Genomic DNA, 22,114 nt, shown 5'->3' on the forward strand with positions numbered 1-22,114 from the left:
TAGACTGGGTTTTAGTCTGGTGTTTCAGGCCCAATTCCTGGTTCAACATCATTTGAACACCCTCATCCAAATGAAATATTTCTGTTGGAACTTTTATGTTTTTTTTTTTTTTTGAAAAATTACTCCATCATCTCATAAGATCGGTCAAAATTGTATTTATCTGTTAACTTTTGAAGAATTACATGTTTATATCCTGTACTTGGCATGCCTAAAATAAATCAATAAAAATTATTTAATTATTTAACATGTTTGTTGTTATTTTTAATTTAATAACTAAAAATACTCTAAACTCCAAAAATAATAAAAATACTATTATATTATTGTTGAACCAAGAAGAGCCGCTACCCGCACGGCTCATGAATATTATATAGGAATGCCACTATTCACTATCACGCAGGAGAAACACCATATTTATGCCACAACCTAAACTTATCAACCGTAGCGAAAAAAACACAAATTCACCTAACCTTTAGCCAAATTTTCACGAGCCGAAAACACTAATTTTCAAGTTTCCAGAAGCCCAAAAACACTATTTCACCCACCCATATCATACCGCCCAAATCTCCAGTACTAAATTTCACACAACAATGTTTTCCGACCACCGTCAAAACAATACTTCACACCTAACACGCTGCCGAGTTTCATACATCATTAAAATATCATCATCTACTAATAGTTTATAAGGTTGGAACAACTTGGATGGACTGAATTTAAAAGGTGCATCAAAAATGAGAAAGAGCAGCGGTTAGAATATTAAGAAAACAAGAATTTTTATAGGTGTGATGATAAGTTATGCAATAATACTTTACAATACTTTTCATTAATTGATTTAACTATAATTAACTACAACAAGTGAAGTATATTCTCGTAATGTCGAGCTAATAATAGATGGAATATATAAAATTTAGATCAAGAATCATAATATAAAATCTAGCTTCACAAGTGTTAAATTACTGTTGATAGGTAATTTAGTGCATGTTATATTAATATTTATAACTATTATCTTGTTCATGTCAAACTAATAAAATAAATATTTAAAAAATAATTATCCTTAACAACACAAAAGATATTTAAATATAGCATCAACAATCACATATTCATGGCAACAACAAACATTCTTAGTAATAATATTCCACATAACTTTTTAATAAGCATCAAAATGAAATCTAAATGATTTGCTCAAAATTACTTGTTTGTTGAATCTTTAACTATATATTTTGATGCTATTTTATACTTAAGATAACTTATATTTTTAAGTAATAACTATATTTCATTTCATTTTCTTTTAGAATATCTTTAAATTCTTTTAGATAGTTGAAAATATAAGTTTCTTACCATCAACTTCTTCCTTAAACTTTTTATACTTGAAACCATTGATAGGATCATTTTTCCTTTTTCTATGTTTTTTATTTCCATTAATATTATCCTCGTCGACAAACTTAATTTTTTTTCACGCTTATAATATTATCATTATTATTAACTTTCCAATCATTATCTGAATTAGAAACATCAAAAATAATTTTATCAATTGAATCATCATCTACTAAAATATCAACCCAATCATATTTAGCTTCATTTATAGATTCAAATCTTTTTTTTTTTAAATAAATATGATCATGATCTTTTTTTTCATTATAATTGTACATATCAATAACTTTATCACTCTTAATAAAACAATTTATAGTAACACATGTTTCAACTTTAGTCTTTTTATCAGCATTAATATCATCATTTTTATTATCAAAATCAACGCCATTTAATTCAGGTAACAAAACAACCTTATTTTTTTTCTTTACCCCCCTTGTCATAAGAAAAAAAAAAATTATAATCATTTCACATACTATCATACTGGTTGCAATACCGCCTAGGCATTTTCAATGTTGTAGGAGCAGCATCAGTATCCTCTTCAATATATAAATGAATGTCTTCTTCTCTTTATTCTTCATGTATGCTAATTACCTTAAAAACTGATGCAAACATTTGCCATCACTTATTTTAAATCCATGTAAGGCACAAACACTTGTTCGCAAATAACAAGAGATCAATGTATGAAACGTGCCCTGTGATTCCAATTTCTTTGGACAAGTGTTGAACTACCATGATGAGCAATCATATCAATCATTTTGTATGTATATTGCTATGTAAGAGGATATAGCAATTATATTAAACAAGAGTTAAATAACATTAAACGAGCACCTAATTAAGCAAAAAACTATAAAAATTAAGGTTCTTTTAACAGTACATGCAGTAAATATAAATATTTATTAGTTAATGATCTCTTAAAAATTATATCCACATCACACAAGGAAGAAAAATGTGACAATTCCTATGGTCAGCCATTTAAACCACACGCAAAAGAAAAATCCAGAAACCAACTTGCAAATTATCAATGCCAAGAACATTGAAGGTTCTAGATAAAAAAATTGTGGGTATTGGGTCATCATAGAGACTGAAAGCATGCACTTAGATCATGTTGAAAATACTGCTTACGAATTTTGTGGTCCAAAACGACATCCTCCTGAGTTTGGTCTAATATTGTCAATTAAAGAGGTATTTTTCAATTTTCTATCTCCCTCGGCTAATGTTTCGCTATCAGAGCCAAGCTGACCCTTTAATTTTTACTACATGAATTATATATTTCGGTGTGTGAGATATCTCATTATACATTTTAAATTTAAATTATCAAATTTAAATAAATACAAATAATATTAATGCGCTTTACATATCATAAAACGGCTTAAATAAGCTAATTAATAATGTCCTGAAATGATTTTATAAACGCAATTGAAGACCCATTTGAAGGGCTGTGGATTTCATTTTAAACATAACTGGAAATAACTCTAAATACAGAATACTGATCACTCCATACTCCATCAACATATATTAAGTCACACCCACATATTAAAAATTGCATTAAAGACAATATGATTAATCTTATTTTAAAAAATGAAAACAATATATAAAAATAAAAATAAATAATATATCAATTTTAATCATAATTATCAAACTCAATTAGATTGGTTAATTAGATTGATTAATCTGATCATTCAAAACATGATCCAAGTTATGTTTGATGATAAATTATTTGAGAAATTAATTTAATGAAACCAAGATAATTTAATTAAAACCCGACTGAGATCCAATTAATATTTTTTATATTCACATGGCAAGTTTTATAGCTACTATATTAAACTTTCTTTTTTTGAGCCAAGTGAAATTGGATTAGATTTCCACTTGTAACTCGAATTTTAATAATTAGTGTGCCTTAATCATTGACTTACTATTTTTGAGAAATAGACAATCGATGTGACGTATGAGCTTACATCATAGGTAGCGTGACTGTTATAAAAATTTGAGTTGTAAAATCACTTTGTCATTCCCGTATAATTAATTATACAGTATCTATCGATTTTATCTCACGGATGTTACATATAGCAGTTTCAAAAATTTATTTTTATTCAGTTATATTACAATTCAAATAGATAGTTATAGAAAATCAGACAACTTAAATTCTGAAAAAAATATTTTTTAATTGAATTTCCCTTTCTTTATTGATCTAAAAATATATTTTTTAATAAAAACTCTCTCTCTTTATTCTTTATTCATGTATTTTTTGTTTTAAAAAAACATATTTTTTATAAAATATATTATTTTGTTTTAATAAAATTTTATCTTGATCTAAAAAGCAAATTTCAATAAAAAACATAAAAATATGATTCGATAATTCATACATGACACAAAGAAAGAAAAAAAAGAATAATAACTTAAGAAAATTATGTAAGAAATCAAGAATCTTATTTTCATTGAATATTCATAAGAATATATTTTTTAGAAAACAAATTTCATATTAGGTTCATATATAATTTACAAAGTGATTATCAGTATTATCATAAAAAATATAATTTTATTTGAAAAGTATGCTAAAATCAGATAATACTTTAAATTTCATTTTTTTATTTGTAGCGAGTTCTATTGAAAATTAAAAAAAAGGTTAGGTGTTTAGGCCTCAAAGGATGGTCCATTGTTATTGACTCTAAATAAAAAAAATCTTGACAATATATCGTACTATATATCTTATTTTAAAGGGTGGACAACACATTGTGCACCCTTAATTTTTTTTTTGAATAAAATGAATGACGCATCATTTATTTTTATGGATGACATGTTGTTAACTTGTTCAAACTCTAGACATCTTTGGTGGAAAAAAAGTTAGGGTTCTAGTTTTGGAATCACAAAAACTTGTTTTCAGGGTGATTACATCTATAAACACCTAAAAAAATATCAATGACCTTGTTTGGGTTTAATAATCTTAGTTAAATTAATAATATGATTAAGAAAAAGACATCGATAGTAAATAAAAAAAAAAACAAAAAAAGACAGTGATTAACTATAAGAAATGAGTTGTTAATATTATACTTAAGAGAAGAAAAAAAAAGGTTAGTTAGAAACTCAACATCGCTTTAAAGAAAACAACACCCCGCCACCAACAAGAGCTTATATAGATCGTTCTAATGCCACTACTAAAGGTTGCATAAAGACAACAAAAAAGACTGCATGTGTTGTTAGAGTAATGACTCATAAAACAAACCAAATAAAATACAATAAAATCAACATTCAATTCATTTATTTTAAGTCAAAAATAAATTTATTTTTTTAAAATCTAAATTTAACAAATAATGACAAATAATAATACTCAAGATAACCCAAGTCATTTTCAATATCAGTGAAAAATCCTATAGAATGCAAGGAATTGTTTTTTAATAAATCTCAATCTCCAATTAAATATATTTTGAAGGATGAAACTGAAAAAAAACACGAGTTTAAAAAAAAAAACCAACTTGTGAAATTCTAGACCTTGACTTAATTAAGAAGTCTAATTTTCAATTAATTTAATATTGAAAGGTGAAACTTGAAAAAAATATTAATTTTAAAAAATTATCAAAATAAAAAATAGCAATTAAAAAAATAAAAATTAAATTTGATAAGGAAAAAACAAAGAAGAATAAAATAAAAAAAAAATAACATAAAAAAGGGTCAATTATAATAGAAAAAAATAAAGGAGAGTGAAATTGAAAAAGAATTTTAATTTTATAAGTTATTTCAAATAAAACAAATAGTAATCAAAATAACAAAGACTAGATCTAAAGAAAAAAAATTAAAATGCTATTTTGAAAATTTAAAGAATCAGACATAGAAATCAAGGAAAAAAAGAAAAAGAAATGGCCATTGATACTCATTCAGATGTTAGTAAGTCACACGTGCTATTTAGGGATGTAGGTGCCACTAAGACGATTTTAATGCTATTATAGAATGCGATGTTTGGTCATCTGGATATGCCTCACGAGTGGACATCGCTCACTTACTATTGTGTTCTTCGCATATACCAACCAAATTTATTTTTAAATTATATTTTATATTTATTAAAATATTAAATTGTTCCTTATTATAACCAAATAATCAAAGTAAAAATGCAAAAATGCCTCAGGATGCCAGTTAAATTTTTTTCTTATAATTAAGGATAATTTAGTTATTTTAATGTGTTTTTTAAAAGTGAAAATAAATAAAATCTCCTAAACACCGATTAAATATTTTTTTTATTTTTAAGGATAAGTTAGTAATTTTGTTGTGTTTCAAAAATATAAAAAAACTAAATTATTTCTTATCAATTTAATAATAACTAATAAACCTTGTATAAATATCATTTTTAACATTGTTCGACATATTGTATAAGGGATAAAAAAAGGGTTCCACATATCTTAAAATTATAAAGGAATCTTAATTTGATAAATTCTGAATGTAAATAGCTCGCAGTATCTGTTTAAATAGTAAACTAAATTACTGACATAGCTAATTAAAACTTAAATCAAATAGAATTTTGATAGCTAACTAGGAAAAAATCAAAAAATATTTTTTTTTTAAAAGAAAGCAGTTAGTAATTAATTCCGAGTCTAATTCCCGACTCAGCTAATCTTATAAGAGAACAAGGCTCACGAACATGCTCAGATTGTTTTGACCCAATATCTAACAATCGGATCAAGAACTTATGCACGTTTCTGTTAGAAAGGTTGCTTAACTAATTCAAACTCTTTCTTGAGCTTCATCCTATCTGTCTGATCTATGAACTTGTAATAAAAACATCTAAAACAAAAATCACATAATCCATGACCCTCACCAACTGTTCATCAAGTTATCATATATATATATATATCATTGATTTTATTCATAAAAAATAGCTAATAAATTTAAAAATTCATAATCATTCACTAACCTGGATGAAATTAATCATAATGAAATCTTAACCGATAAATACAAATTAATATTGATATGAGTTTCACCGACATGATGGATCATATAATATTCCTATCTTTAGAGGTGTACGTACACTCAAATATATAAAGATTTGATTCTTTCTTGATTTATAAAAGAAGGATTTTATTTTAATCTCATTGCATCACGATTTTAAACAAATTGGCATCACAATAGCTAATAAGTAGCGCCATTTCCACGCATAATAATAGCAATATTATGAATGATAAAAAAAATAAAAAAATAAAAAAGCGAGCGAGCACCTTTTATATTTCGTTTTTCTAGTTTAATAAATTAAAGTCGTTTAAAATGTGAAAGGATCTCGATCCCTGTTTATCTCTTGAAACATCTAAGCGGCTTTATACCTAAAGTCCGAAGCAGATACCTTCCTTTGAACATACATTCGTTCTGTTCTTAATAATAATAATAATAAATAAATAAATAAAAATATGTTAAAAGGAGAGAGAGAGAGGGAGAGAGAGATTATTGGACAACCAATTTCTTCTCGACAAACTCCTGTTCACACAGAGCCACACCAAAGATGTATAAAAAACCCTAGAGCTGAGGTCTTCCTTCTTTCCATTCTTGTTTTCTTACTTCATTTCTGCATTTTTTTGGCCTCTTTCCGATCTCAATACCAGTCCATATATGCTCCCTGTCTTGACTTGACGCCGACATAAATGCAACGAGTATAGCTTCTAGCAACAAATTTGTTACTCTCTTTAATTTATTGCTTCATGCTTTAGCGAAAAAACATAGAACAAGGTATTATCAATAGCTCATAAAGTGGATCGAAGATATGGGAAGAGGCCCCTTCCATCCGATGAACCGGAGGAGAAAGAAGAAGATCACACCTTCCCTGTCTACTCAGCTCGATCTCAACAAGACATGGATGTGATGGTTTCAGCTCTAGCTCAAGTAATTGGAAGCAGCCACAATAACTTAGCTCAAGTGCATGAAAATCCATTGACCTCAACACAATCCAGCACAGAAAATGATCAAACCCAACCAGCTGTTCAAGACCAAGGTATCGTGCACATATATAATAATTTTTGGAAATTCCCCAAATTCTTTCTTTCCTATCCAAAATCTCCAGGTAACAATATATATTGATCATGATCACTTGTTAATTAGGACTTTGGGGGTAGGATATATTGTTTTCTGATTGCATGTCTTTCAAAATTCTTCATGATTTTTCCTTTTCCTTTTCTTTTTTTTTTTTTCTCTTAAAGGTAAAAATCTTCTAGGAATGGATGAATGAAAAAACTCAAAGCTAAATTGTGACCCTTCTATGAAGCTATACAAACAAACAAAAATGAATTGAACTATATAATATTCAAATTCCTACACAGCAGACCAAAAATGAGTTTTCGACAAGGCATTTTTAAGGTAAAAATCACTTTTAGCATTTAATGATGAACCTTTACAATAATGCATGGATCCTATATAATATTTAAGCAATGAAGAGATCATATACTTCCAATTTTTCTTCTCATCATGACATGAGTGCAGTAATCATTGTGTTTTCTTCTAAGAAAACCATTTGAAAGTGTTGTTACGTCTACCTTTTACCCCACTAATATTTTACCTTTTGTTCTATCAATTTTCTAGCTATTTCCATGCTTCGAGCTTTTTAACACTTTAAATCAGTCTTTTAGCTAGCAAGTATTACTTTATTTTATTCGAATGTAACTGATTATTTACATGTTATTTCATGAATACTTAACCTGGAAACAAAAACATTTTTTTTGCTGGTGAAGGGTATGCAAGGAGACGACATTACAGAGGAGTTAGGCAAAGGCCGTGGGGAAAATGGGCCGCTGAGATCCGAGATCCCAAGAAGGCAGCTCGAGTGTGGCTAGGCACTTTCGAAACGGCTGAGGCTGCCGCCCTTGCTTACGATGAAGCAGCTCTTAGGTTCAAAGGAAGCAAGGCTAAGCTCAACTTTCCTGAAAGGGTTCCATCTGGCGGGACGGAATTAGGTTTCTTTACTAGAGGCCAAGGTTTGCATACGGTTACTGAACCTGTCCCTAATCACATTATGGCTCCTCTAGCTCGTTCCCAACGACCACAGGAAGCATATAATCCAAGTAATTTTCAATATCCACAATTTCTTGGAACCACATCAGGCTATGGCTTAAGCCACGTCATGCCGTCAGCAGTTCCATTTGGTGGAGAAACATTTCTTTCACCGACTTCCTCCAGTGCATCTTCTAATTCGTGGCCGATATCTTCTCAACAGCAGCAGCAGCAGCAGCAAGAGGAACTTTTAAGATTATCAATGCAGTTTGGAAGTTCTTACAACTCTCGTTATGATCCTTCTAAATACAAAGACGAGGGGCTCTGATTAATCAAGTCATGATCAAAGAGAGCAAGTTAATTAGGAAAGATCAGTGGGAGCTGAATTCCTAGTTATGATGTTGGAAAGATCGGTGAGAGCTGAATTCCTAGTTATGATATTGGTGTTTCTTTTTCACTTGCAGTTTTTTTTTTTTACCTTGTCTTTTCTTCTTGTCTTAATTACTTTCCTTGTTGAACTTATAATATAATTTTCCACAATCCCATCTAGGGTGATCAAGAAAATATGTTGTTTAATAAATTTTGTTTGCATCTAATTCGCTCCTGGGTAATCTCTCAGTGCAATTGATTCAGTTCCATATGTATATATACACATCAAATTGCAATAACCTCTAGCTTTATTTTAGATTCGAATTTATGAAAATGATATTGGATTTTATGGAAATTATGTAAATACTGAGAATAAAAACATCGATAGAATTGGTGCAACAAGCCACTAAGAGAGTTGGTAAATTTTGCTGCCGATGTATTGATCATCAAGACTTCATGTCGTGAAGCCGAGAACAAACAAGTAAATATACATGACGAATGAATTAACAGCAGCAGCTAGATATTACCTGATCACTGTTAATGTCTCTCTAGCTCGATCTCCGACAGTATATTTGCAGAGGAAAATCTAAGATACACCACATCAATTCTGTGTCTCCAACTACTGTACGAAACCTGAGACACGTGGAAACTGGGAAGGAGAATGGAGGTGCATGCTTTCATCATGCACATATACGAAGCTAATGCCACTATAAATGAAACAGGATCGATCGATCGCAGGGCAGGACCTTGAATCGCAAAGAGAGAAGCAGCCATGCAAACTCGATCGGGAGCAGATTTCGAAGAGTGATATAATATACTTGGATATATATTTTTGCATAGGTTTTGCGGTATGGATATTATTATATGATCATGTGTTGTAATTTTGAATATAAGTGGTTATGGACCATATAGTACACTGTAAGAGACTTAATACATATAGAAGTAGCTTGACATAGATCTCTAAATTATCTGAATAACCCCCAGAAAATATATATTGTATACCGCTGAAGCTTGCTTGAGGTATGAGGCAGCACCTAGCGGTTTCAGTTTCAGGTCAGTGGTGTGAAAACCTGCAACTTCTATTTGTCATGGAATTCGGCTGGAGTTGACGAAATCTGATATTCAATGCAAAACAGATGAGAAAAGAACAATTAGGGCTGCCATACGTGTTTTTTGCATTACGCGTTATTTTGTCAGGCGCGCAGCCCTGGAAACGTCGAGCTCGCTCGTCCATCGCAGACAAACTCATTCATTCGTTGAAAAAGGAAAAAAAAGAATAATCCTTGTTCAACTACATTCTAGTTTTGACTGTTAGAGCCCTGGGGATGGGATAATATATATGTAGGTATCGATCAGAAATGATTCTTTTGCTTAATTTCAATATAAATATTCATCCATTAACATTTATATATGATCCTCGACCTTCTTTTTATTTATTTTTTGTCGGATTTAATACTTTATAGGTTTTATTGTTGATCAGCTTGATTGATTCATTGAACAATTAATCGTGGATTTGATTTCTTAAGATGGGAAAACGATTTCTTAAGAAGAAACAAGTAATATTGTACGTTGACTTCGTTTCTTTTATTCTTTGTAGTTGAACTACACGAACACGATAAAATTAATGACAACTACATCTATATCAGGTAATTTTTGAGGCGGACTAGTGCTATGATCTAGTCAGATTTTCGATTTTTTTATTCAACCACTAGATAAATGGTCAGACCGGTGGCTTGATATGTATATTTTTTTGCATATAAAATATAACAAGAAGTGGTGAGTACAAGATTTAAGAGGACAGATCGTTACCAAGTTTAAGTTCCATACGTAGGATACAAATTAATTATTTTTTTAACCATATATATAATGTTTGATCCATCGACTCAATTACAAGATTTGATGGATTTTGACTTTGTCTCTTGCGTTTTTGATCACTGAAATCAACTTTGGCTGATTAGAAAACCAATCTCCATTTGAACTATAGTCATCGCGGTATGATTTGGGTTTAATAGTTTGATCAATTTTTTGTTTTAAAAAAATTAATTTTTTTATTTTAAATTAATTTTTTTTTTGTGTTTTTAGATTGTTTTGATCGCTAATATCAAAAATAAATTTTAAAAATAAAAAATTATTTTAATATATTTTCAAATGAAAAATATTTTGAAAAACAATTATCACTACAATATCAAATAGATTCTAATAACACCAATATATGATATAAATATGTATAAATACAGATTAACATGAAAAAAAAAAAATTTAATTATGAATAAATGGGACATAATCAAGATTGCTTTATAGGATTAAGAACTTATAATTTAGATCCAATTATGAATTTATTTTTTGAGTTGAAATATTAAACATTTAATTAAATATAACTTCACTTCAACATTGTTTGAATTAATTGCTTTCACTAGATTTAATTAATTTCTTATACTATCTTATTTTTATTTCATAGTTTAAAATTAATGTCATAGTGTAATATCTCACATTGACGTTTGAAGATTTGATAGCTTATTTTATTAGTAGTACTGGTTGTTAACTTATTAGACGTGGTTTTGGGTCTTGCGTGGTCACTAAGAACAAATTCATAAGGACAATAAAACTCAAAGTGAACAATATCTGGCAGGTTTGAATGAGCCATGACATTTGGTATTAGAGTCGGTTTTATCGGTTGCCCAATTGTACCAACAAAGTCGTTAGGCTCCTTAAGAGGGATGGATTGTAATATCCAGTATCGACGAGTGAGAATTTGGTAGCTAACCTTATTAGTAATGTTAGTTGCTAACTTGTCACATGTATTTTGAGGCCATGCGTTGTCATCAAGAACAAATCCATGAGAATGATAAAGGCCAAAACAAATAATATATAATAAGTTGGGTTGAGTTTTAACATATGGTATGATTGATAAATGATCATATTCTCATATAAGATGTATCAATTATTATTATTTCTATACTAAATATTATTTATAACAAAAATAAGTATTTATAAAAATAAGTATCAAGATAGTTTTATTTTATATTTGCAAAAAAGAAAACAAAGAAGAAAGAAACATAATCAAAGTGATGGCTATTTTTCTCTTATAATTTCACGCATTGTGTTTTCAATTGATTATATATTATTATTGGTTATAATATTGATTTTTATAGGTACTACTTTTTATTATTTTAAATATTTTTTTAAGCATGATAAATCATTTGTATTTTATTATTATTTTTATAAATAAACATGGTCATACTATTACATATTGACCAGATCTAGTGTTTTAGAGATTGTAAGCTTTTTATAATTTAACCATATTTAGGATATTTGTCTGAATTTGTTTTGTTTTTACAGATATTTTTAATTTCATCCCTTATGATTTTTTTTAATTTTTAAATTTTAGTTTTTATTTTTAATTGATATTTATTTTATTAGAAATTATTTTATATTTTTTTCATTAAATTACATCCTCCTTAGATTTTTTCTATCAAATTTTGTTCTTATTCTTTTTGTTACTTTTGCAAAAAAATTTATTAATATTTTCCTACTGATCTCAGTCTTTAAAATTAAATTAGTTAAAAATTAAAATAGGTTTAATAGATTTATCCTTTTTTAATTTTTTTCCTAGATATTTAAATTACCCATTTAACCCATAATGAATTGAATTTTTTTTAACCTATTACTTTTTTTTATGTTTTAAAAAAAATTGTTCTACACGCAGAAAACATATATGTACTTTTTATCTTATGAGTCCTAGCCTCTCATGAAGATGTAATTAGGCCTGCATATAGGCTTAAGGATAAAGGGAACACCGACATCAATAATTTATATTCCATTGTACATCTGAACCCACTTTAGTGCAAAGCCTAGATCAGTTCAATGAAACTAGAAAGCTCAGCCGGAACATATAGCTAGGAAGAAAAGGAATGTATCCTCAACAATCAAATCACTGTGATGTTCATTAACATGATCATAGCATTTTACAAAAATCACACTTTTTTAATAAGCTAGTATTCAAGTTCTTAAAGATTAAAGGTTGAAGACGCGTAATTTACTAATTATTTCGGCTACACTTATCCCCATCACCTCAACTTGCTTTACGGCACCGTTCACTTAAAGAGAAGAAAAGGAAAGGGAAAACAACATAAACCCTACGTGTGTCATATGGCTTCTAGGGTTAAAAAGCAACAAAAGAGAAGTGGGGTTAAAGAGAGCTGTAATTGGAAAAGAACCTACCCATTCCAACATCCAAGTTCTTGTTTTCAATAATTACTTGTATATTTTGTACATCTTAGCTTTAGTGTGTCCTATTGTAGTGGTGCTTTCAATAAAAGCTGTAATTGCTCGTGGTTTCCGTTTAAAATTAATATAATTTTTTCCAGTTTTTTTTTTTATTCTATCGTATTAAAACTATAAAGAAAAAAAATACTAAAACAATATCAATTTAATATTTTTATAAATGAAATATAATATAAAAACCTACTTCAAAAACTAAAATGACCACAGTTTCAAACACTTCAAATTCTCCACGGCAATCCAATAAAATTTAATATGGTATGAAGGAATAAAGTGGGCTCCTTTTATGTGATGTTGATAAAAAAAACAACAACAATAAATAATAATAGACATAAGGAATCCACGCCAATCCGATATTGTGTCATCTAAAGGATCCAAATCCTTCAAATGGCTGCTAGCTGGGCCCAATTCTAACATAACGATCAATTGTTCACAAGAAGACGATCCATTGTAAAAAAATACCTGTAATAATTTACATGATCCAGATCCATGTTTGAGCGTGTAAGATTGAACTTGTTAAATGAAAACTAAGAGAACTAAACGCTAAACTCCTCCAAAGGTCAAACAATAGAATGGGAATGGAAGAAGCCAGAATCCAAGACATGAGAACAGCTCCCTCTACCTTTTTCTGGAGAGAGATAGGCTAACAAAAAGAGTCAAAAGCTCAAGATGTTCACTAGACAAGTGGAAGAACACTCAACGCAGCTATGGCACTCCCAGTTCCCACGTAATAAGAAACCGACGATGGGGCGGCAATGTTAAGAGTAAACTTGTGGGTTCAATAATTCGCATCCCTAACTTCGGCTGCGTCCGCGCTTTTGTCGGTTTTCCATGTCAATGTTTTCGGCTCTCACCTTGTCGTCATTAATGAACCTTTTACTTGACTCGTAGTTTTGTCCCCTTCCTCATATTCTTTGCTCTCTTTCTCCATAGGAATCCAAGTTTTAGCTTCAAGCTAAATACTTCTTTATTGAACTTTGAAGGTGCTAAAGTGGACAAACTCATGGCGTAATTTCTTCTTTATGCTTCTAGAATCTGAGCATGGGAGTTGAGGCTTGTGACTGACATGAGAGGTGCTTTGATATTATCTCCGAGTTTATTGATACTTTTTTTTTTATTTACGTGGGGTGTCCGGGTCAGCTTACGCGCACCACGATTAATCCCCACGACTCATTGAACATCCTGCAAGCCCAGTGAGCAGGTAAGGCACCGCGGTGTGACAGGCGTGCATGATAAGGTTCGAATCCAGGTGCAGAAAAAGGAGACAAGTCCCTTCCACCACTAAACCAGAACTTTACTTACTGAGTTTATTGATACTTTCTTTGCCAATAAGTGAATTTTGGACCTTTGAAAAAATGATCTAAAGACCAACCCACCTTGTTATAATAGAAAAGATCCCTCGTTGTAAACGAGTAATGATGCTTTATTTAATATTTAGCTTTACCAGGGAAAAAAAAATCTACATGTTCTTACGTACGAACTACGTCTGCACATCCGAAATTCAATTCAAGAAGTTATTCGGACAATTTTTAACGAAGTTTTGAATTGACTAATAAAAATAATTTTGCCAAGACCATTTTTGTAGAACCTTATAGTACAGAATACTTGAATCAAATAAGCGTGTTTCAATTCAATGCATGAATAGGATTTTTATAGCATATCTGTGCTCATATGCACTCATATCAAAACCAATATTAATTATATTTTATTTATTATTTAACGAGTATGAATTTCAAATATTTACATATGATTTTGATATTATTTATTATTCAATATACTTTATATTGTACCTATAAGTGTATTTGTATTTTTAATTTTATTTAATAATGTCTATTATTTATTATTTGGTAGAGAATAATTATGTGTATATATATGTATACAAGGACGGAGACTCCTACCATTCAAAAAATTCTGGGAATCTAATTGAGGGGGTCATTCGTCGTGGGTGGGCACCGTCAGTTACAGGAGTCAACGAAAGTCCATTTAGAATTGAAAGCAAAGCTCAATCTAACAGAATCCCAGGGTTGATTTCCAATTCTAGTTAGAGTAACCAGACGTGGTTGTTGATGAAGCATGGTGCGGTGTCCAAACCTGCAAGCTACGTTGGAAGAATTCATTTGTTTTTATATTTTAAAATTATATTTAAAAAAGTTTAATTTTTTAATTTTAATTATTTTTTTGTTTTTTATTATTTTGATATGTTAACATCAAAAATAATTTAAAAAAAAAATATTATTTCAAGACATTTTCAAATACAAAATATTTTAAAAAATAATCACTATCATAATATCACATAAACTCTAAAAATATTATAAACTAATTTCTCAAGAATATCTTAGTCTGGATTATGAATGGCTTGCTTCTAATGATTTTTTTATAAAAAAAAATTATAACAATTAATTAAAAATGTAGAAGGAATAAGACAAGTTAAATAGTTTTTGACATGTTAATACGATTTCAGCTTCTTATATTTTAAAAACAAGACATTTAGTAAATATTGTTTTTATCAAACATAACAAATATCATGTTACAATTCCAAATAACAATAACTTAACATGTAATGGTTTTTAAGCATGACATGTCATGAAATTTAAACCCTTACTTAAATTGAAGAACATAAACACATAAGCTAATAATTTTCTCCTCTTAAAAAACCACCAAAAATCATTATTATTACCGTCACAACACTTTCTAGTTCTATAAGTAAGGTAAATATGATACATTGCTATTGATTATATGAATTTTATATATAATTTATGTTTGGCTTAGTTGAAATAAAATTATTGTTTAGAGTTTTGGTTAAATTTAGGGTTTTTTAAATTAATGATAAAATTGTTATGAATGCAATCAATTAAGATTGATATGATGTGGTTTAACATGAGAATAACATCAATTAGAAATTAAGAATTTCAATGAATTATACATTGTGTTGAAATTTAGATAAATTGTTGAATTATAGATATTTTGTGAATTGGTTGGAGTCAGCTAGGAATGCAATCAATTTTATGCTTGATAATTGCACGCAATAAAGCATGAAAGAAGTAGAATTTTGATAATTATGCATTGCATTGAATCATGGATAAGTTGCATAATTTAATATTTTTTTTGAATTATTTGAATTTATTATGAATTTATCTTTGATTTTATACAATAGAGAGTGAAAATATCAATAAAGTTTGATATCATTAATTATATTCAATTTTGGTGAATAATATGTTGTGTTAAATTTTGAGAATTTATTTAAATTTTTTATGAATTTTGACGATTATGATTGATGTAATACAATTTAGTTAAAATTATATTCAATGGATTAAAATTAAATTATTTTTTTATAGAATATTTTATAACATCTTTATATTATATCATTATGATAATACTATTATTTCTTATGTGAACATTGGTATCATCTACAATAGCAGGAGTATTGTACTGTTAAATAATATATAAGTTGATGTATCTTAAAGGTGTCAAGTTGATAAATACCAGTATTATCATGTACTAAATGCATGTAATAATAGTTTTAGGATAATATTGATTTTTTTTTACCGATTGAATATAATGGTATTATACATCAACAATTAATCAAATTTTTTGTATATCTCAACTTCATGATCTTAGTTTTTTATGTTGTGTTTCAGAATTAAATTTCACATTTCAGAACAACAATATCAAATTAGGCTTAATTCACCAATTGTTTTTTTTTTTTTTACAGCTGTGTTATGCGACCAAAACATTTTATTTTCTATCCTAAGAGCCCAAAATAGCCACTTATTATAGAAAGTGAGATGCGGACTTAATCTTAACGCAGAAAGGTCTATTATTTTCCCTCGGACAGCTTGTTTCCCTGCCAGTCCTTGCAGAGGGTGAAGGGCACTGGAAGCTACCTAAACTGACCAAATTCGTTCTATCCTACTTTAAATTGACTGAAGTCCGATCTATTTGTCTCGACATCAGCTGTCTGGTCCAAAGGGCTGACACACAAGTCAATGCTTGTTGTCCTGATATCTAAACTTAATTTTCGATTGTCAAGACATAAAGCTCAGTCTCTAAATAAGGTCATTTATGAGCGAAGTCCACGAAACAGAAATAACAGAGACACCTGCAGCGTGTGAACTCCGTCAATCCCAAACTATTTCCAAATCCAGATAACGCCAGGAAACTTTTCCAATGCCTTTGGGAGAAAATAAGGCATTGCCTCGATTGGATACCAGTCATTTGCTGCTGCTGTGGTTAACTACAGCACAACTTAACCGGTTGTTATCCAGTCACAAAGGGTCAATCATTCCAGAGGGACATTAAAAACGCAGCTGTTCTGATGCGGAAATCGTTACAGAAAGATGTCAAAAGACCAATCACCTTTGGCTTTTCACCAGAGGCATTGGAGAGGCTACCTGTTATCAAAATTCAAAAGTATCCTTTCCAATTAAAAGAAAACCACACGCCCCAACTGATGTATTAATGTCCACAAGAATTTAGTCCACCGATGAGATTACATTAAGGTTATGACACTGACAATTGGTGTAATATTGGATCACTACCTATTTGATCTAGATTAACTCAAGGGGGTCAAAACGGGCTTCATAGCTGATAATTCTATGAAATCAAAGTAAAGTTTCTGGAGGATGCATCAACTCATTGATGAACATTCAAGATCAGACCTCTAAAGAAATCATACATTTCCCTCAGATTTCTTTTGATATACTTCTTCAAGGCATTCTTTAGCTCTATGAACCTTCGACTGGAGATAAAAGCTACCATTTTTGGCATTATTCTCAAACAATTTGTCATATTTCTACAAGCAAGCAACAATTGACATATTGTTAGCAATCCATGAGAGATCTAATACTATATAAAAAAAAAGGAGTCAAAGTACAGTTTGATCTAAATAATAATTCCTAATATTTCATGTCTTCATGGAGAACCCAGTGTGACCTCTAACTTGTATGCTAATTCTGTAATTTTCACTAATCCATACGAATTTCGGAACATAAAATTTAAGAAGAGCTAATCTCCTATGATGCTTGTTTATATTTCATGGAGAATAGGTTCCATGCAACATGTATAAGCTAAAAATAAGATACACATAACAGAATGCTTCATTTTTTACCATCTTAGATGTTTCATTTAAATGGATTTGCATTTCTCATAAAAGCAAATGCGATAAGGAACAAAGGTATTGAAATAGGATTTCTAATTTGCTAGAAAACATATTGCTCTGAAATAATAACTACTTATAGTGTTATAGTTAATGACATTATTTTCCACCAAGGACATACATTACCAGGGATTGAAGACATACCTCCAAGATCTCCTCCCATGTTGAATGCTCAGTAATGCCTAGAATTTGCCTGGCTTCTGGTTCAGATATCACTTTACTTCCTCTTCTAATATTCTGCACTGTTTCGTGGGCAACACCGGATTTTGAAGCATCTGCAATTGGTAACAGAAGTTGTGAACCAGACATTGAAGAAGGCTGAATATAAAATGAATATAACTAAAAGTGAGGCTTTCTGGATTGGTGACCCAATCTAAGGATCTCCAAGTGCTGAATTTGGAAAGAAAACCATACTTGCAAGTGCCTGACGGTACGCTTGAGCAAATGCCCTCACCATAATTCCAGATCCCATGACAAGCAAATTAGCAAGCAGCCTTGCAGCCTGAACACACAAATAAAAGCATGTTAGCTACATAATCATTTATCTTCAATAATCCCTTTCTCACTTTCACTTGAGGTGTGCTGGGTCCAAAGATCCATGCCATTCCGAATTGTCTAATGGACCACATGGTGAACTCTACTACTGATCTCCACACAAATAGCGTATAACATTGTCTGACAAGAATAATAAACCAGCAACCAGTCTTACTGTGCACATCTAGGCCTTCAGCATTATCCAAAATTTAGATCAAACATGTATCGGTTAAATGGCATAATCAAATCAAATCAGCTATTCAGTTCTGCAAAAGACTATTAAATCGAAGCATTGTGAACCTGTCTTATCTGATTGTATGGTCTAAAATACCTCCATGATGTGAAAATATAACACACACAAATGGCAAGAGGTCAATATTAACCTAGCAGCTAAACTGCACACACCAATCAAAAACTAGATATTACATCATTATTAAGATGAGATTGTCAAGGGAATTGAGGCCTTCATTTGCATCTAAAGATATCTGGTGCCTACACTTCTAGTCAAGCAAAACATTTAGCAACATATCACATAGATTCACTCTTAAAGCATCTATATTTTTCAAGTTAAGTTGAAAATGCCATATAAATTACCAAGAAGTTTCCATAAGGGAACCTACTACCTCTCACCAAATAAAGCCCGTGCATAAAAAAGGCACCATTCCCCCTTTATTTTTCTAGAAGAGATGCACTTAGCAAGCAAATAGGCATTGACAACATAGTTTCCAAAGTGGCTCACTATGAGACCAAACAACTCCATGACACCCGCACCCCTGATACTAGACAATGGATTTGGCTAGGCCACTTTAGGAAGCAGCAGGCATGGTGCTCAAAATAAGCTCTTGTCAGCAACAAGTCATTCAATTGCTTATCAACAGGGTAATACCACAACAAAACTATCTACAGTCAAGGATGGACAGGAGAAAAAAAAACATATATTTGTCAGGAGATGTAATGTGATGCATGAAAGAAGATTAAAAAAAAAAGAATAACATGATCAAAGAAAACATACCATCGCTTGAGGAGATGTATAATTCCAGAACAGTAGGCACTGGAAAGATTACTTAAGAATTCAACAAACCTACAATGTCATAGGAAGCTGTTCAGACACTGATGTATTTCCAACGTAATTGAAGAGACAAAACAAAGAAACCTGAAAAAATTATAAAGAAAAAAGACATTTTTCCAAAGGAAGATATATATTTAATTATCAGAAGAAAAAAAGAAGAGAAATTACCAATGCAGCTACGCAATAGCTTTCATCAGGCACCTTCAATCCACAATAAATTACATACATCATCAATAAACTTGAAAAAAAATAATCAAAATTTGACAGATCAAGTCATTTCTTTCTAACCTAAAACTCAAATTTACCAACTATTCTCCAAATTTAAAGAGTTTGTATGCAAAACATACAATGCAGCACAAATATCTCCCTTTACACTGCTATGCACATAATTATATATATAAAAGAATCTTTCAATACCATTGAAAAAAAAAAGAGAGACAAAACCCACCAAGATATTGTTAAGATTACTTTTCTAGCAGAGAAAACCAATTCTAAAAGCAGCCCAAGAAGCTAAACTAATCCAGCCGGCATCCAACATTATTATTCATAAACAAGCTTTGAATTGATATTGTCAGAACTGATTGAGACAACACAGTTTATATCAGCAATAAAAAAAGTTAGATTAAAAGAAGCAGAAAGTTTTCCATTCAGCAATAAAATATTTAAATCAAAAGAAGCAGAAAATCTTCATACAGGATAAAATTTGAAGCTGGGAGAAAGCAGGTTGTCGTTTGAGGTTGTTTCTTGCTGAAGGGGAAGTAAACTGTTAGGGTCTCAAGTTTTAACAAAACCTCATGTTTCCATCGCTGGAAAAAGGTCCGGGCTTCCACCCTACCAATATGGCTGTTACTTACCGAGCCCAGTAGAAGGTACAGACTTGGGTTGCTTGGGCTTGAACTTCAGGGTTCGGGAGAAGATGTTCAAGAAAAGAGCAAACCTCCCAGTTAGTCCTGAACTTATCCATTAATAGGTATCTGGGTCTCCAAGCTATAATTTTCTCAAATGGATCCTTAAATTACTAGATTTTCTTCCATTAAGTTCATATTTTTCTTATAAGTTGCATGCATCATGCAATAAAAAAGTACCATTTGGAGGAAAGCTTGGTGTTATTCATTAAGAAAAACGAAAAAAACTTAGAATTATGTGATACTTTATGGATTCATACTAGAACTCTTTATTTATTATTTTGAATATATATAGTAGCAAGAGGGCCACGAACCACAGCAAAACTATATGGAGGATTCTTTAAAAAATTGTGTGAAATACAAAAACTTTCAATCCAAGTTCAAAAATGATTTATATGGACCGACCACCCTCTGCCTAGCAATAGCTTAATCGGCTTCACAACATCAACAAAATTCTCCCCTCCATCTCCGTCATCGATTATGAGCCTTCTAATCGAGAATCCACCTCAAGTTCAATTCTTCGAGGTATAAGATTCCTCGCTAACTAAAGTCGAATACGGTGTCTATAATTATAGTAGTGTTTTTTATAAAAAAATTATCTAAAAATATATTAAAATAATATTTTTTTTATTTTTAAAAAATTATTTTTTACATCAACAAATTAAAATAATTTAAAAAATTTAAAAATATATTAATTTTAAATAAAAATAACAATTAAATTTTTATAAAACTCTATCTGAAACACCATTTGAAAATCCATTACACAAGTCTAGCAGCACACAACTCTTATTTAACCGTTGTCCATCTTTCAACTTCTATGCTGCAACTCCAGCAACAAATCGACCAATATGATCTCTAACAAGCCCTCATTCCCATTAATCCCAGGATTTCCACAACTTGCCCCATTTATATTTACCTTCAACCATCCTTCAAACGTGGAGAGACCAATAAATATACATGCTAACTTCCTAGCAAGCAGAATGAGTATCCTTAAAGCCTTTCCACGGTGCTTTTTTTAGCACATTTTGAAATATGGTTATTTGTTTTTGTTAAAATATATTAAAATAATATTTTTTTTAATTTTTTAAAAATTATTTATAAAATCACAGCATCAAAATTATTCAAAATATACAAATAAATTAAATTTTAACTAAAAAAATATTTTTTTTTAAATACAAGTTGGCCTATGTTTTTAAATAAACTTTATTCAATATAATATGTTGTTTTATAGGATGTGGTTGATTTTAGATAATAGCTCTTGGATTAATGATCCTTTCATTGCTCTATTTACATTAAAAAAAAACACTTTAAATATTATTTTCAATCTTTAAACTATTCAATTCTAAAATTACTAAAAAATTATATTCAAATAATTTATCATAACTTATCTTATCTCTGGATTCATGAATGGCAACCCAGATATAATACCTCAAAGTATTTTGTTCGTGCTAAACCTCAAAATTTATATATTTGATA

At 30.0% G+C, this 22,114-nt stretch overlaps 2 protein-coding genes across 3 annotated transcripts; one reads left to right on the forward strand and one right to left on the reverse strand.

The window, feature by feature from the left end:
• Positions 1-5,219: 5,219 nt before the first annotated feature.
• Positions 5,220-8,919, forward strand: LOC105138600 (Integrase-type DNA-binding superfamily protein). Its single transcript, XM_011044727.1, has 3 exons — positions 5,220-5,273; positions 7,066-7,333; positions 8,067-8,919. Exons 1-3 carry the CDS (start codon positions 5,220-5,222, stop codon positions 8,651-8,653), a joined length of 909 nt encoding a protein of 302 aa, XP_011043029.1. The 3' UTR covers positions 8,654-8,919.
• An 8,450-nt stretch (positions 8,920-17,369) lies between these two features.
• LOC105138571 (mitochondrial import inner membrane translocase subunit tim16-like) lies at positions 17,370-20,583 on the reverse strand. 2 transcript variants are annotated; one of them, XM_011044696.1, is made up of 6 exons: positions 20,427-20,583; positions 19,902-19,934; positions 19,677-19,745; positions 18,545-18,632; positions 18,275-18,405; positions 17,370-17,767 (listed from the first exon to the last, which is right to left on the reverse strand). In XM_011044696.1, the coding sequence occupies exons 3-6, from the start codon at positions 19,677-19,679 to the stop codon at positions 17,645-17,647; spliced, it is 345 nt and encodes a 114-aa protein (XP_011042998.1). In that variant the 5' UTR covers positions 19,680-19,745; positions 19,902-19,934; positions 20,427-20,583; the 3' UTR covers positions 17,370-17,644. The 2 variants fall into 2 exon arrangements, with proteins under 2 accessions (XP_011042998.1, XP_011042996.1); XM_011044694.1 differs by lacking the exon at positions 19,902-19,934 and having other exon boundaries at positions 20,427-20,582.
• Positions 20,584-22,114: the final 1,531 nt, after the last annotated feature.

The sequence above is a fragment of the Populus euphratica genome, unplaced genomic scaffold (assembly GCF_000495115.2).
Source record: "Populus euphratica unplaced genomic scaffold, PopEup_1.0 scaffold79.1, whole genome shotgun sequence".
In the NCBI taxonomy this organism is placed as follows: Eukaryota; Viridiplantae; Streptophyta; class Magnoliopsida; order Malpighiales; family Salicaceae; genus Populus; species Populus euphratica.

What these genes read in the sequence shown, in the direction of transcription:
- LOC105138571 (XM_011044696.1), bottom strand. An exon ending in GTACCGTCAGGCACTTGCAA is followed by an intron (nt 18,406 to 18,544) that starts GTATGGTTTTCT and finishes TACCAATTGCAG; the next exon opens with ATGCTTCAAAATCCGGTGTT. An exon ending in CATGGGAGGAGATCTTGGAG is followed by an intron (nt 17,768 to 18,274) that starts GTATGTCTTCAA and finishes GCTTGCTTGTAG; the next exon opens with AAATATGACAAATTGTTTGA.
- LOC105138600 (XM_011044727.1), top strand. Translation starts at nt 5,220, where the DNA reads ATGGCCATTGATACTCATTCAGATGTTAGTAAGTCACACGTGCTATTT. An exon ending in CACACGTGCTATTTAGGGAT is followed by an intron (nt 5,274 to 7,065) that starts GTAGGTGCCACT and finishes GAAAAAACATAG; the next exon opens with AACAAGGTATTATCAATAGC. An exon ending in ACCAGCTGTTCAAGACCAAG is followed by an intron (nt 7,334 to 8,066) that starts GTATCGTGCACA and finishes TTGCTGGTGAAG; the next exon opens with GGTATGCAAGGAGACGACAT.